This window comes from Salminus brasiliensis, chromosome 1 (genome assembly GCF_030463535.1).
Source record: "Salminus brasiliensis chromosome 1, fSalBra1.hap2, whole genome shotgun sequence".
Taxonomy (NCBI): domain Eukaryota; kingdom Metazoa; phylum Chordata; class Actinopteri; order Characiformes; family Bryconidae; genus Salminus; species Salminus brasiliensis.
The window spans coordinates 34039488-34056467 of NC_132878.1; the positions used below are offsets into that span (position 1 = coordinate 34039488).

The 16980-nt window shown below is 40.1% G+C and overlaps 1 protein-coding gene across 1 annotated transcript in view; it reads left to right on the forward strand.

Moving 5' to 3' along the window:
• scara5 (scavenger receptor class A, member 5 (putative)) overlaps nt 1-16758 on the forward strand; it is a 94663-nt gene extending 77905 nt beyond the window's left edge. Inside the window, exons 9-10 of the mRNA XM_072678235.1 lie at nt 5414-5602; nt 13078-16758. Coding sequence (XP_072534336.1) covers nt 5414-5602; nt 13078-13211 — 323 coding nt within the window. The 3' untranslated portion in view covers nt 13212-16758. The remainder of the gene's footprint in view (nt 1-5413; nt 5603-13077) is intronic.
• Nucleotides 16759-16980: the final 222 nt, after the last annotated feature.

Here is a 16980-nt window from a genome sequence, read left to right on the forward strand (position 1 = left end):
AAGCTCAAAGGGGGTAAGGTAAGTGAGCTAGACAACGTACAGAGCTGAACATCACCACCATACTTTAAACGGCTGAATGTTTTAAACCTGTAATGTAGCACTCAACTATCATTTATACATGACTACATACAAATTCATTACTTTACTTTGGTAGCTCACAGCTAGCACCTAGCTGAGTTTGTGTGATTTAGAAATCAATTTTACACTGTCCACTGTGAGCATTGCAAAACTAGTTAGTGTTCTGGAGAACTGACTGTAATTTTCTTGGCCAATTTCAATTTACAAATTTGAAAAAAGTCTGACCTAATGATTTCAATTTTGGCAATTCCACTTTGAATCAATATCATACAAATACAAAACTTTTCACATAAAATATAAATAATTTCTCTTTGATGTACAATTCTTAAATCTCAAGTCTCAAAAAAAAGTTTCTTTTTACAAACCAAAAAACTAAAAATTAAGTACAGTATTTGTGTCATTTTGAGACTGGCTTATAGTAGGCTGGGTGTGTGCCATGACACAAGATTAAGCAATTCTGGCAACACAACATTCAAGAGGTATTCCCTATATTGTGTTGTGTTTCTTGGGCTCGGGTAATGTATCAAGTTTCTAAGACCTGTATCCTTAACTCCAGACACTGGCTGGTCCTCCAGTACAATTTCATCATTTTCTTTGTAATGGCTACTGTCTTTTCATTGCTTAAGCAAGATAGCAAAGGTTGCTGGCTTGTGGCTTTCTAGCTTAATTTGCTATTTTCTTTTTTTCAGATTGGGTATATTCAGCAGAGTGTCATTTGGGAGTTGTTCCTCCACAGCTTACTTTGTTCTTATGTATTGTAAATTGTGAGCTTGTTGCTGTTCTGCTGTTAAAAGCTCCTACACTCATAACATGTATTGTAAGATAAGGCAGTAACAGAAATGATGCATGTAATGTTAGTTCATGCATCCGTTAGTTCACCCTTTACCTAGGGCCCAAGACCACCTGTAGACCAAGGGCCCACAAGCAGGTCAAAGCACTGTGACAGCTGCATGCTTACATTATCACACGCTTATCTTACACTGTCCCACAAAGCATCCTTTAGGTTTCTTACTAACAGAGATAAAAAAAAATTTAAAAAAAACCTTCAGTTTGTTTTACTCGGACCAAGCAGAGATGCTACGAAGGAGACAAAAAATACAAGTCAGCCATTCTCCTCTTGTGGGAGGTTCCTTCAAACTGGGGTTGAACAAGTATCCTTCATCTGCTATTACCAGCAGGCCTCTTCACTACTCAGTCGAGCCCTTCAGGGGTCTTCTACAGGAGATTACATCTAAAAGGTCTCTAAGACATCTCTCTATTTCCACACACAGACAAACTGATTTAATAAAATCAATAGAAAAAAGTTGCATTAAGGGTTAATATGAGTACTTCTGTCCTTCTATCTGTCAAATTCTCTGTGTTTCTTGTCTCTCTTGTCATACTCTGTCATGGATTCTTTTTACAATTCTCATTTCCTATCTGTTGCCCCCCTGCAAAGATTTCCTGTATCTTATGACTGCCTGAGATTATAGACCAGCTTCTTCTCGGCAGGAGCGAATATGTCTCCATCAGTAAATTATGTACTTAAAGTCTCTGTGTGTGAGAGAGGAATAGAGAGTGATTGAGTGTAATGCATGTTGGCAGCCAGCGGCTTGCATCCAAATTTAGATTTAGAATCCTTCCCCCAAAAGGCTTTCTCAGAATGTCAGGTCCTTGTTTATGTAGTGTAGCACAACATTTACATTTCTTCATTCAGCAGATGTTCTTATCCAGAGCAGCTTATAAAATAAGCAAAGAGTGGAAGCCAAACCAGTACAAAGTACCTGGAGAAACAGAAAAAAAAAACTATGAGAATCTGAGACCTAAAAGATTACAGCTCCATCATAACTAATTGAGTTAAAGAAATAAATACTATCACACAGTTGTTGAACAAGCTATGGAACAAGCTATGGTATAAGTCTATGGCATCCTTGACAGACTTGAGACTGAAGTGTGAGCATAGCAAGAAAGCAGTTGCTAAGTTAGTAGCTTTTTTATTTCATTTTTTTATTAGGATTGACAACCCACAGTTCAATCAGTATCAGTGGAAACGTGGCTAAGAAATGCACTGCAATTTTTGAAATTTGAAAAAGTCTCTTGACCTAGCCATATTTCTAACATGCAACCAGTCACCAAACCTCAAGCCAGTTCAGGTATTTGATGTATTTTATCTCAAGCACACCTGATGCAACTACTTAGAGGTATCTTTGAATTTTTAGCCTATTCAAACTAGCTGAGGTTTTTCTTGGGTAAATAGCAAAGCACTTTTGTAAGTCGCTCTGGATAAGAGCGTCTGCTAAATGCCCTAAATGTAAATGAAAATGTAAATGAAACCCCTGATTTGATACCTGATGTAAATGTAAGTGTCTGATTTGATTTGTTTATTAAAAACAGCTAAAGGTTTGGACATTTTACTAATAAATCTAATGGGGGTTGCAATGGGGGTTGAATCATTCTGCTGAAGTACAACATTAAAATCCTAAAATTAAATAGTACATTATATTGGAAGAAAGAGCCCTAGCAATTAAAGTAGCCCTAACCCATGGTTGATATACTGAGAACCAAGCTATGCAAGGCCAATTCCATTCAATGTGTGATGATCTATATATTATATATATATTGAATACTTAGAGTATAGATTCTACCATCACATGTACTGTAGTTTTACCTGCACTGGTGAACTTACTGCTTTCCTGATTCTGCACAAGATTATCTTGTTCAAACGCTCTGTTTTGGAAAGCATGTGTTAGCTCTGGGTGCTTTTCCCTCATATCAATTAGAAGCAACTGAGGCAAATATGAAGAAAAATATGTTATCCCTTAAACACCCCCTTTAAAGCATACCACAGTACATAGCTCCTCATTATTTAACCTGCACTTCTGCTCATGTCATGCCTGCCCACACATTGCTCACATTGCTTTAATCAGACGAACACGGCCGTGAAGAATTACACAGCATCTGTTTTACATTCAGGAGATGTTCCTCCGGCTCTTTGTAACCAGACCATCGCATCCATCCGTCTCATGTCCCATTGTGTTAATCCTGTCACTACGTGAACTAAATTTCACCACCAACTAACAGTAACAGCATCTTATCTTTGTCAGCATTTTCTTGCGGCCTATTATCATGAGTGGCAAAAAAATTCTAAGCCTTTACAAAATGCTTTGAAAAATGATCTTTTAGGCAACAAAACATTTAAGTAGAAGTATTTAAGAATAGGAAAAAATCAATAAGCAAATAAAGCTAGATGACGTCCTAATGGACTGACATCATGGGAGCTACTGGTTGCTGTGCAGGTTATGCAGTTGTTATACACAAGTCGTTGTTTACAGTCTCTCTATTATAAAATGAATCAGTGTTAGCTCACAATAAACATAGACTTACACTATATGTCCAGATGTTTGTGGACACCCCTTCTAATACTCCCTGTAGAGAAGCAGTGCCTGTAGAATAGGACTCTCTGGAGCTGACACCATGCCTAATACCAGGCATGGGCTAGAGGGGTATGAACCCCCCAGCATTGAGCTGTGGAGCAGTAGAACAGTGTTCTCTGGAATGATGGTGGTGGTGCTCCATCCAATACTTTTGGGATGAGTTGGGGAGTTGAGGATGAGGTGGGGTGGTGATCATCAAACATCCTGACCTCACTAATGCTCTTGTCACTGAATGCAGTCAAATCCTCACAGAAATCTAGTAGAAAGACTTCTGACCTGGACATGAGAGACATTTACTCCAGCAAAAGCAGAATATACTCTTTTCTAATACCATTGATTTCAGAAGAAACAGTGAAAGAGGTGTCCATATAGTGCACTCTCAGATCGATAATGCTGTTAGCACTGCAGTGATATTGACCAAGAGACAAAATGATAAAATACTCAGATAGTGTGTACTAAAGTCTAAATATTCAGTTGGATGGTCTTAAGAATGTTGTAGCTGATTGTGGTGAACTTGGTGCATTTTCTGGTTTTATGCAACATTAAATGCAACATAAAATACTGAAATGCGTCAACCCATCACAATTCAGCCCCACTTAATGAGTCACCAGTAATGTTACTGAACAGGGCCACATCTCTTGTATGTGAAAATTGGCAATAGCTGTGAAGACAGTTATGCATAACGCAATATAATTTCTCACAGTAATAATAATATATCGTCAATGCCCATCTTTATGCTTCATGGTGGGAACGGTCTGAAAAGAGATATCAGCAGTTCATTCTACAGCTCAGCAATCTCGTAGCTGAGCTTTAGAAAGAGACTGAGTTTTAATCTCTCACAGCTGGATCAGACTTTACTTCTCTAAAAAAATCTATTAGACAAACAAATATCATTAACTCCACATTTCTGAGAGTTGGCAAATACAGTATCTGAACATCTGATTCATTTTCCCCCCACACCCCAATAAACACTCTGCTCTGAAGTCTTTTACACAGTGATTTTAAAGACTTGTTTTCTCTGCAGGCTTCCAAACATGCCGCATATAGAGTTTCCAAACCTAAAAAAAAAGAAAATTAAGAAGAATGAAACAAGACTTGACTTGTGCCTGGAATTTGGAGACTGTTAAAGAAATCGCTTCCTCATGCAGTTTAAGATGAAACACCTGTTGGACACATGTAGGTTGACATAGTTCAGGTCCTGTGAAATCATGCATTTAAACATTTGTGCACACACAAACATTTCTTCCATCATTATATGAGCCTAAATAAACTGCAGACACAATATACATTCTGAAACTGATATTCTGGTTTATGGGTGTGTGTGTATATATATACACTTATATATGACTTAAATGGACCTTTACAGCAATGCTCCATGACCTAGTAGAAAGCCTTTTTTCCTGGATAGTAGAGACAGTTACACCAACAAAAGCAGGAGAAACTCTTTTTAATATCCTTGATTTCAGAAGAAACAGTGAAAGAGCAGGTGTCCCCATACTTTTGTCCAAATTGTGTACTTTCAAATGGATAATACTGTTAGTGCTGCATTGATATTGAGGACAAAGATACAAGATGATAAAATTCAGCAGCTTTACTGGTTTTGGAAGCTGGTAAATGTGTACTACTAAATGGACCTTTTTTTGAGTTTTTGACCTTTATACTTAAGGAATGATAGTGTTTCAATGAAGGGCAGCATTCAGACAGCTACAAAAACATTGACATAAGCCTTCATAACAACTGGCAAAAACCTATATAAAGATTTAATATTTCTACAAGAATCATCTGTCAACATTTTTTTAGATGAAATGACTTCATAATTATTAAAAGCTGACTTTTAATAAAGACAACTGACACACAGTCATACAAGGCTTATAAAGATGTTATACAGCCTTATGAATTCTGCATTCCACTGTTTGTTACAGTGGAAAATTCTCTGGTGCGGTTGGTGAATGGCTCTGGACCTCACGAGGGCCGGGTGGAGGTGTATCATGAGCGCCGTTGGGGGACGGTGTGTGATGACGTGTGGGATAAGAAGGACGGAGACGTGGTGTGCAGGATGCTGGGATTCCGCGGAGCAAAAGAAGTCCACAAAACAGGACGATTCGGACAAGGTCAGAGACTGTGCTGCACATTGTCACACACCTTCTCATAACATGCCTTCGAAGTTGTCTGCAAAAAACATGTGTTTTTGATTTGATAAACTGACTTTACTGCTTGCTTCCATACGTACAATAGCACCTGTAAAGAGGTGGGATATTTTAGACAGTCAGTGGTTTAAGGTGGTGTGTTAAAAACAGGAATAATGCAGAAGAAGCAGCAGAATCTGGGCCACTACGACCTTATTGTGATAGCTAGACGAAGGTAGGTCTTGTGGGGGTGTTCCCAGCATACAGTGTTCAGTACCTACCAAACATGCTGCAACCGATGAACCAGCAACTGGGTCATGGTTGCCCAGGGATTATTGATGTGACCCAACCTCACAACTTACAGGACTTGTGAGGATCTGCTGCTAATTCCTTGGTGCCAGGCACAACAGGACATCGTCAGATTTTTTTTTTTTTTGGAGTCGACATCTCAACGGGTTAGAGCAGTTGTGGCAGCAAGAGGGGGAACTACACAATACTAGGAAGGTGGTTTTAATGTTATGGCACACAGAGAGCTCACAGGCAACACAGCCTCTGGTATTTATATGGCAGCTGATTGCCCAAGAATGTTTATTCATCTTGTTTTAGTAGTGGATTTCATTAATGGCACTGGGGGTCCTGTGGCTGTGAAGACACAATGTCTGAAATCCACCCATAGCAAAAACACAGCATGTTGTGGAAGAGTACGCCGGCCAGCTGGGCCGCTTCCAGCCAAGCCCCAAACTAACAGCACCATGAGCAGTGATGTCACATTCACACTTTCCTGGCGCCCAAACTAGAGTCCCCTTTTCCTTTAACAACCGTGCCTAATCGCAAACAAGGCAGCAAACCGGCCAAGAGGAGCAGTACTGACCACCTCTTTATAACTGCTCTCTCAATAACTGCAGCTGTTTTATAGTGTATATTAGAGCATGTTACTCCTGCCATTAAAGAAATAGCTTGGCTAAAAAAGCACAGTGTTTACCCCAAATGTAGTCCATCCAGCGAGACATGTGGTCTGAAGTCTGCTCCTATAGTTAGCACTGGAGCACTGCAGCTAAAGTAGCTGGCAATGGAAATCCACTGGTATATCCACTGTTAAGAATCATGTAAATGATTCCATTTGCAACTAGAGAATGGGGCATTTTACACCACTCTGAATAGCTTTTTCTGCATCATTACTTTTTAGTTAGGAACACATTTTGAACATTGGTGGTCTTTTAAGATGCTGTGCTATATAAACTAATATTCTAAAGCACGGCATTCACTGTCTCTCACTACAAAACCCATTGTTATTCACTGGTAATCCCTGCAGTGTATAGCCAATCCTGACTAGCCTAACCACTAGTATTAATGTAGTATTAGCTAGCATTAATGTAACTTCATTGCATAGATCAAATACTGCATATATTAGGGTTGCACAATATATCGTCTCAACAATATCATCATCAACATCATCATCATCATTGCAATGTATGCATGTGCAATAATAAGGCCAATTCATGCAAACATGATTTTCTGGTAGATATGCCATTTTCTATGACATATCTACCAGAGGCAGATTCTAGCTGCACAATATCATTTATTTTGCCTCAATCTGGGATACATGGAGTGCATTATTAATATCATGTTCACCGACTTTGACATGAAACCTGTATTTTTTTTATATATTGCAATACATTTCACAGAACAACAAAATATTTAAAAGTCAGATATTTCCAGTATTATGCAGCCCTAGTACATATAATATATTGTTGCTGTCACACAATATACATCTCCAAAATTACAACTCTACAGAAGAAGAAGAAAAAGAAAACATTGACTTTCAATGGAAATCAATGTACAACGTTTTTATTTGGAGGCATTTTGGAGCATTTCTATCCATTAATCATAAACTTGCCCAGTTCAGTTGTAGTTTGATGGGTCCTACAACCTTCAAGATATATCATCAAAAGGTGGTTTCCTAGTGCTGTGGTATTAAGCATGCTCATAATGAATGTAAGACACTCCTGAAAAATAAAGGTGTTTTCAATACCATAGAACTACTTATGGTAGCAATATGCTTGCAATAGAGATGTGTGAGTGTATAGAATCGTCACTTGATGAAAAGGTTCATTCAAACTTGAACTACCAATATAAAGGTTCTTCACACTCTCACAAACATCTCTGTTACAAACATGGTTCTTCATGGAGTCAAAAGTGGTTTTTCTATGGCATCGCTCAAAGAACAAGAGTCAACTCCATGTTGTATGAAGGCAGTATGATAAGCTTTTGGGCTACATTTAATATTTATGGACTATTCCTTTAATACAGAGTCAGACAAGGCTCTGTAATCTGTAGACTCTCACTGATCATCTGTCCTATAGTTGAGTATGGCCTATATTGGAGAGATGCATTCAGTGAGCCAAGCTTCACTGTGAATAAACAGCAGGAAGAAAAAGAAATTCCAAACAGGAATAAAAACACGGCCTTAAAATATTGACGTTTTCCAACCATGAATAGAACAAGACAGCAGTGTTCGAAAATCGCTAGGTTCAGTCCGCTGATTTACGTCTCCTGTAAATCATTGTGAACACATGTATCTATTCTGGTGAAAGCAACAAAGCCATTCAGCCTCTATTTTTGTTTAAAGGTTTTGAACGAGGCGGGATTTCTAAAGGATGAGGTCAGTACGGGGCTTCATTATAAGCGGCTGGAGTCGGGATTTGGCTTTCAGGAGCGTCTCCCTGAAGGAAGGGCTTGTTCTTTTAGGGAAAACTCTGCCGTCATGTTGCTTTGCTCCACTTATTAGAGTCATATGTGCAGGCATGCTGCAGCATTCGCAGGATTTGATTGAGGATGCACGCAACAGACTGCAAAGCACGTGTGTGTGTGTGTGTGTGTGAGAGTGATGCTTTGACAGACCTGAAAGATCTGAGATGATGGCATGCCTACATGTGTATTGATCATTCTCTCACCAAAACACGCATGCACACACCCTGATTCACTTTCCTCAGATATTCGAGGACATGTGCTGCCTCAAATTAAGGCAGTTCTGAAACTCTTCTTTTACAGTTGTATGTAATTGTTGAATACATGCACGATTCTACCAGACAAAGCAGTATGGTGGCACTCAAAAGTCTTGGCACCCCAGAATAGTTCAGTGAGTAAAGCAATTTAAGCAATTAAGAGTGGAAAAATGGAAACCAGAACTATGCACAACTTCAAAAATGATCTTGAGCATGGTGATACTGCACTTACTATCAATATTGAGGTCATCATTCTGGTATCATGACAACCCTTAATACATACACACACACACACACACACACACACACACACACACAGGTCTTTGAAGAGTATGTATTGCACTGGTTCTGAAAGATGTGCCAGGAAGATTTACAGCATGTGTCAGGTTTTTAGGCTCCAGTAAGATTGATGAGCTATTTGACGCTCATTGGTCCCTCGTGATTCTCTCTTTCTCTCTCTGTCTCTCAGTCTCTATTATCCATTACCACACAGCTCGAAACATCTGCAAGTTCTTAGGAGAAGCTCACACTGTAACTGTATGTGCCAGGATGCTGAAAAGGCACCATTGAACTATTTGGAAGTTTTAAGAAAGTAAAGTTGAGGATTTGCTTTCTTTATTTTTTTCCTTATTTATTTCTTGTATGGCACCCATTTAGCAAAATGCTAGTAATGGGATCATGTATAAGATTTACTACTCAAACATATTGTATGGTCACCATTTTAGCCACCATTTCTTGAGATTTCTTGTAGTGTCTTTAATTTACCAAAGCTTTTACACCTTTAACTCATTTTGAACAAGAACACTTCGGACTAAGATTATAAGTCACATTTGACTTGTGTCTAATCAGTAAAAAAAAACACTATTTCAAGTGCCCTCTGATCCAATCTGTGCTCTGAATGAGCTTGCACCCACTCTGGAAAAAAGACATAGCGCATCCAACATGAACAAAAGCATTCCTTAAGCACACCTTTAATAACCACAAATCTTTAAGGGTTCTGTAACATAGAGGCTGTTCATTTGCAAGTAGTGAGCCGAAGCTGGCATGCATGTCTTATACGCCTTTAAAAAGAAAGAGATTCATCAAAGTTTTTTTAGGAAAGGCAACAGTTCTATAGAGCCACAATAGAGCCATGACTACTCAAAAACTATTTCAGTGCTTAAATGGTTCTTTGTTTTGGTTAAATCGAAGAGCCTCCTGCTTGTGGTTCTTTATAGAACATTTTAAAACTGGTTCTACATAGCAGCAAATTGGGTTTAACTGTTGTTAGCAATCATTTTAAATGGTGCTGTCGATGACGGGTCAAAATGAGCTTTGGTTTCATTTGGAAATGAGTGGGATCTGGCCTTTTAGGATGCAGAATGTGCTGATGTACTGCAATGCATAAACAAAGGCTCACAACATTATTAATGCATGCCACTGAACTCTCCAACTCAGCATCTTAACATGTAAGAAGAGAAAGAGAGAGAGAGTATTAATGCCTCCAGTTTAGCAAAGGGGGAAAATGTAATGAAAACCAAACAAAGAGGATAATAAATGTTCATCCTTTTGACCCCTTCAACCTGGAACACACACATACATCATCAGCCTGCTCCTGATGGAGCGTGGAAACCCACTAACACTCACTTCCTGACTGAAAGAAGAAGTTATTTAAGGGAGAGGGCAAACGTGATTGGGAGAAATGAGACTGAGGAGTGGGATTTAAAGAGGAGAGAAATTAGTGATCTAGAGGAGAGAGAGAATCTGTTTACACCTGGCAACAACATGGGTTTTGTATCTGGATTGACTGGATTCTGTTTACATGTATCATTTGCAAAGTGCAGACCACGCTTGCTGGTTGAGACAAAGAGGAGAACTCAAGAATGTTGGGCTGGAGTTCTGGGGTGCTTTAAGCTGATGAGACCCGAAGCCAGACCCACCCTTCCTGGTAAGAGGTTGAGTATAATTGGACCATCGGGAGGAGCAGGGGCGGTGGTGGGGAGTGAATTTTCATCATGAGAAGGAGAGGGGAGTAGTAATAAAGAGAAGGAGTTTGGGCGTGGTCGTCCTTCCCCCAAACTTTTAGTTTTTCATAACATTTAAAATGTTTTTCTAGTGTGAACCAGATCTGATTTTACTGTCCAGCATAAAAAACACAGCAACACGTACATCATTTCCGCTTACTTCCAAAAACAGCGGTTTCTCATCAAAACTGTCCTGTGCCGGGACTCTGTGTACAGTTTATAAGAAAGGGGGGGGTTTACAACATGGTGGAACCATAGATGGTTCTCACAGTCCCATATCAGCTCTATCAGAAAATGTGATGGACTATTTAAACATGAAGGGAACTAACTCTGTAAACATACATATAGACATATTTCCGTTTGCTTGATGGAATCTAATCACAGGAAACATTTAGTTTACGCTTGTATTAAATGTGGACGAGATCCGTCTCTGACCACTTCTGAGCGTGGTTTGAGTGATCTGATCGTAATCTGATCACAATGCGTCTTGGGGACGTCAAGTGTCAAGTGAAAACCGAACATGATCCGATCACCAAAAACACATGACGGACAGAAAGGAGAAAAGGCATTTAGAGAAAGGGGTTTGTGATGAGTGATGTATAGAAAGAGTGATATTGAAGAGGGAAAATAGTGGTCTAAAAAAGAGTGAGTGAAAAGAGACTGATCTAGAGGAAACAGTGATGTGAAGGCAAATGAGTGAATGCATGTTTTTTATTTAATGTACATATAAAGGATAGAAAGAGTGAGATTTTTCTGGCAGGAGAGAGATGTATGGTGTGTGTTGGAGAGTCTGATTCAGAGCTAGTGTCTGATCCAGCAGCTAAATGGGTGCCAGTGGTCTTCAGTAGGAGCTCACTCACTCTTTCCTTTCTCAGCTGTTTTCTCTCCCTGTTCACTCTCTCTCCTGCCAGAGATGTGAAACATCATCGCTTTCTGATTTCAGCAATCAGCCCCTGTCACCATGCACAGGAATCCAGTACTGATAATGTAGCACATCAGTGCACATCCATCACTTCTCACTTCTGTCTGTAAAGAACTGTTTATCCTCTATTTCAGCTCACCTTCAGCGAAACGTTACAGGTCCATGGTCTTTTTTATTTCAAAGAACTGCAGTTATTGTTGTTTTACATCACATAATTGTGCCATAGAGTGCATTTTCTGAGCATTTTAAGTTGTTTTTGACATGTAAACAGTAAGTTTGTGAATTTGGTTGGGGTGAAAAATGCCCAGATGCGGTTTTAAAAGCCTATTCACAACCCTGTTATTTTGCTTCAGAATAAAACACACTGATTTTCCTTTTATAGTGGACCTGGGGGGAAAAAATTAGCTCTGATCCTTTGATGGTGGTTTACATCACCACTATTACTACATAACCTAGCCTATTCTAGTGTAGCATTGGCTTAAGATCTGTAACAAGTCATACCAGATAGTGTTGCTGGTCCTCTGTCTCTGGGTCGTCTTGTTGTCCAGTCAGTATAGTGTGCTGTGTAACTAACTGGACTCCCAGTTGTGAATACTTGATTATGTATTTATTGAATTCCAGACAAGCAGAATGTGTAGGTGACACTGGGCACTAAAATTTACCTGCATTTTAATTAGTATACTACATTTGTAATGCTACAGAAAGCATGCTAGATTTCTTTGCAATGTTGATCCAGGTGGATTTACAGCCAAGTAACATTAACAGAATTGACGTGGAGTGAAAAACATTGATTCTCTTCATCTACAGTGGCATCTGTTGAGGGGTGCATATATTAGGCAGCAAATGAACAGTCAGTTCTTGAAGGTGATGTGTTTGTTAAAAGCAGGACAAATGGGACGAACATAAGAATCTGAGCCACTTGGAGAAGTGCCAAACTGTTATGGCTAGACGACTGGGTCAGAACATCTCCAAAAGACGGGTCTTGTGGGGTTTTTCTGATATGCACTGGTCAGTACCAAGATAGACGAAGAAAGGACCACTGGTGAACCGGCCACAGAATCATGGATATCTAAGGTCCCACTTTGCCACTCACAGGACCTACAGGATCTGTTGTAATGTCTTGGTGCCAGATACCACAGGGCACCTTCTGAGGTCTTGTGGAGTCCATGCCTCAAATGGTCAGATCATCTGTCATGGGCACAAGGAGGGGCTACTCACTATTAGGCAGGTGATGTTATAAGCATATTGTAGCTGATTGGTTTATGTACACTATGTGGACAAAAGTATTAGGTTGGTGGTTGGCTCACTCATTGTTCGTTCTTAAATCAAGGGTTTGAGCACACAAAAGAGTGTGTGTGCATTTGCACATCTGTGTCAGCAACTGGCGCAGTAACTGAGTTTCAGTCTGTATAACTGGAGACACATTTGAGTACCTTTGAGTTTTAAATGCATGTGGTCAATAATCTCATCAGATCGATCCGGATATAAGCCTGACTGTTGCCATTGCTTTCTCTCTGTCGCTCTCTGCAGGTACTGGTCTTATCTGGATGGACGATGTTGCTTGCATTGGTACCGAGGACACCATCCACCAGTGCAAGTTCTCTGGCTGGGGCAAAACTAACTGCGGTCATGTGGAGGACGCGGGGGTGACCTGCAACACTTAATTCCTCCACACCCACCCTCTCCATCCTACCCTGTGTTTTGACTGACCTACCTATAGGACTGGAGCGCAGCAGCTGATTGGCTGAGAGAGATCAAAGGGAAGGCGCCATGCCCCCCTCCAGGCCACCACGGGCTAATGGACCTGACAGTTTGAGAAAGCTTCGTTGGGGCCGGGGGTTGGTGAAGGGCAGTGAGGTCAGAGAGTTTTCCTGGCACGCTGGCATCACCTCAACCTACACACTGCCAACTGAAACAGCGCAAGGCAAACACACTGGCATGGGAACACTTAGAGCCTTCACAAAGGAACCAGCAAACATCCTGCATTTCAAACAGAGGGGAATAGGAGCATATGAACGAGTGTGCCTTTTTTTCTTCGTTGTCGCTCATGAGCAAATGAACACGTTTCCGGCGCAGCTAGACATGCCACTCCGTCTTAGTAAGGTTCGGGAATGTGTGTGTATATGTATATGTGGGAGTGGGTGGGTTTAAATTAGGGCTGTTCTCGACCAAGACTGGATTTACATGGTGAGACATTACCGCAACTAGTTGCACAGTGTGGGTGGCATGCAACACAATTACCAGACAGAAGTATGTGAAATTGTCACCATAGTTTATTTGCAGAAAAAATACAAATAGTTATATATTATATATAGTTATACAAATAGTTCAAGTTAATTCAGTTAGTCGACTGAAACGATCCAAGCTGTGACTGGTGAGTCAACCAGTCCAATTTAGAGACAACAGCCCTTGTTTATAAACAATTTATAGCCCAGTTGTGTCACAATATTGCATTTACTGATATATTTTTAGCACAGTATGTGTTTAATTCACCACACAGTATTGGGGTAGTATTATACACTATAACTCTGATAAAGGGAAGAAATTCACACTGTTTTACTTGAAGTTCTCTGTATCTTGTGCCTTCAGTACTCCTCTTATATTGTCAGTATTATCTCTTTTCTATATACATCTTTGATTGTCCTGAACCAAATCTTTTTAACTCAAGATATGCAACCGGATTCAGCTCTGATTGGAGATTTACAGCAGGAAAGAACATCCCTTCTCCTGCAGAGTTTAATTCCAACTCCAGTGTAACTCCATCTGCCTCTAATATTTCTGTAAAGCTCGATTAGTTGAATCAGGTGTGTTGAGTTAGTGTTGGGACTGAACTCTGCAGGAGGCCAGGATCTCCGGGAACAGACGCTGGACAGTCATTGGTTTAAAGTACAGTCTACCTTCAACTTAGCTATGAATGTAAGAAAACAGGCAGTGGCTGAAATGGATCCCTACACCCTCATTAGTGTTGTGCTATACTGGGTGGGGCTATGTAGTAAATTAGTAAGAAAAGCACATGGAGCTTGTTTACACAGGTCTAGTTAAAATGTGTCCGCCTAGTATGAGCAGACGAGATCAGATTTTACTTCAGGTGACCTACTGTAAACAGGGTCTCTCGGCTGTTACTAGCAGTGTCAAATATTAGAGGTGGATGAAAATCTTCTGACCAGCATTTGGAAGACACAAGTTTGTTGGTGTGGCGCAACAGATAACATCACTACCTGCCAGTGTGCTAGCACAACATGTGGGAGACTGGGGTTCGATTCCTGGTCTGGGTGACTATGCTGCTGCGCTACACCAATAAGAGTCCTTGGTTAAGACTCCTAACACTACATTGGCCCTCCTCTATAATGCGAGTAACCTTGTACGTTGCTCTGTATAAGAGCTTCAGCTAAATGCCATAAATGTAAATGTAAATCAAATCCCTCGAGCCAACGACAAAGTGGGATTACAATGTGTCTTATGCATTGGGTGATCCAATCCCTCAGTAGTTGAAAGTGGTTTGAGGGATTAGATCACAATGTGAAGAGAGATGACACATCTCATGCATATTGTAATCCAATGCCCCAAATCACCTTCAATGTGGTTGTAGGGATTGAATCACATTGTGAACAGAGATCATTCCTTTTCACATTGTGATCCAAATCCTTTAAAACCATCTCCTGAGTTGTTTGAGGGATTGGATCACAGTGTGAACAAGCATAATTTTTCTCTTCACATTGTCATCAATTCCCTCAAGCTACTTTTAAACAGGTTTGAGTAACAAATGTCCCATGTATATGGTGATTCAAGCCCTCAATGTGGTTGAAAGTGGTTTGAGGGATTGGATCACAATGTGAACAGAGATGCATAATTTCTCTTCACATTGTGATCCATTCCCTCAAGCCATCTTTAAAGGTTTACAAATGTCCCATGTATATATTTTATGTATATCCAATCCCTCAAAGTAGGTGAAAGTGGTTTGAGGGGTTGGATCACAATGTGAAGAGAGATGATGTGTATCATGCAGACTGTGATCCAATTCCTCGTCCACCTTCAAAGTGGTTGGAAGGAATGGATTACCATGTGAACAGAGATGCATCATTTCTGTTCACATTGGGATCCAATCCCTCAAAAACCACCTCCTGATGTGAGACACATCATCTCTGTTCAGGTGTAAATGCAGCTGAACATGCATAAGCAAAATAAATGCAGCGAGTTAGCGCAATATATTAGATATAGCAGTGGCATTAGAGCAGGCTCTCAGTGTAGATTCCGGCAACAGCTTGTGTGAGCTGGAATGTGTTAGTTTTAAACTAACCTGGCTTTCTTCTCCCTAAGTGCCTGTTTCCACATCAGAGAATGATCATGTATCAGATCGTCCACCAAAGACAACATACACACTCCAAGCGGTGTGTTTCTCTACACTCTCTCACACACAGCCACCTGCAGGGGAAAAGAATGATTCTCATTACTCTGGTTTAGAGGATCATGTCGCTTTCTCATAATTACTTTCCTTATTTTTGCTAGAAAAAGTTTATTATCTTACTCTTAGGTAATGATGTAATGCACAGCAACCGGTTCCTGCCCGCTCATATCCTTCTAAATAAGCAGCTAAGTTCTGACACTTGAACTTATTTTTGATTTCATCTTGAATGTATATCTCAGTTATTTTGTATTATTTTCCTCGCCTGACTGCAGAAAGATGATTTTACTGTTTCTAACAGGCCAGAATGTGCATTATTGAGCACGTCGTACCTGATCTCAGTTAAACGTCTTTCAACAGGTTTGGTTCTGGTAGATTAGAGGCCTTTATGTAGATGGCCATGTTGTACCTAATTTCAGTCATTGTGTACAGCCAACTGTTAATGGTACGTTACTACAACAAGCCACGTGTAAATGAGTGATGTCATGTTGCTAATTAGAGAGGATGTTTATGTTAAGACACATAACGCCTTATGCTTTGACTGCAAAAAGTCACACTTGTATTCAGGAATCCTCTAGTGTGGAAATCTGAAGCCTTACTATGACTTTACTTCCTTTTTTGAACATTCAACTCCATGCACTATGCAGTGAAACCAATACCTATAATAATGTAAATACTGGTAGTCATTTACTTGCACATACTGTAAATGTCAGAATTGTCACAACTCATTATCTCGGTGAACACACCTTGAATGACGTATTTTCTTATGTGTCCACACATGAAGAGAGAATAAACCGTGTACTGGCGCATGCAGGTGCTTCTGGTCTTCTCTTCTGGCTAAACGTTTAGAAGGTCCAGTGTTCTGGACGCTGCTGGAAAATGAGACAAAGAGACATGAGAAACAACTGGAGCAGAGCACTTCCACCTGCTCTTAGCCAAGAGTGAGAAGAGGGCTTGAGGGAAAGAATGATGTATGCAAATGATCGAGATGGGATCAGTGGAAAAGAGAAAGAGAGTGAGGGAAAGGGAGA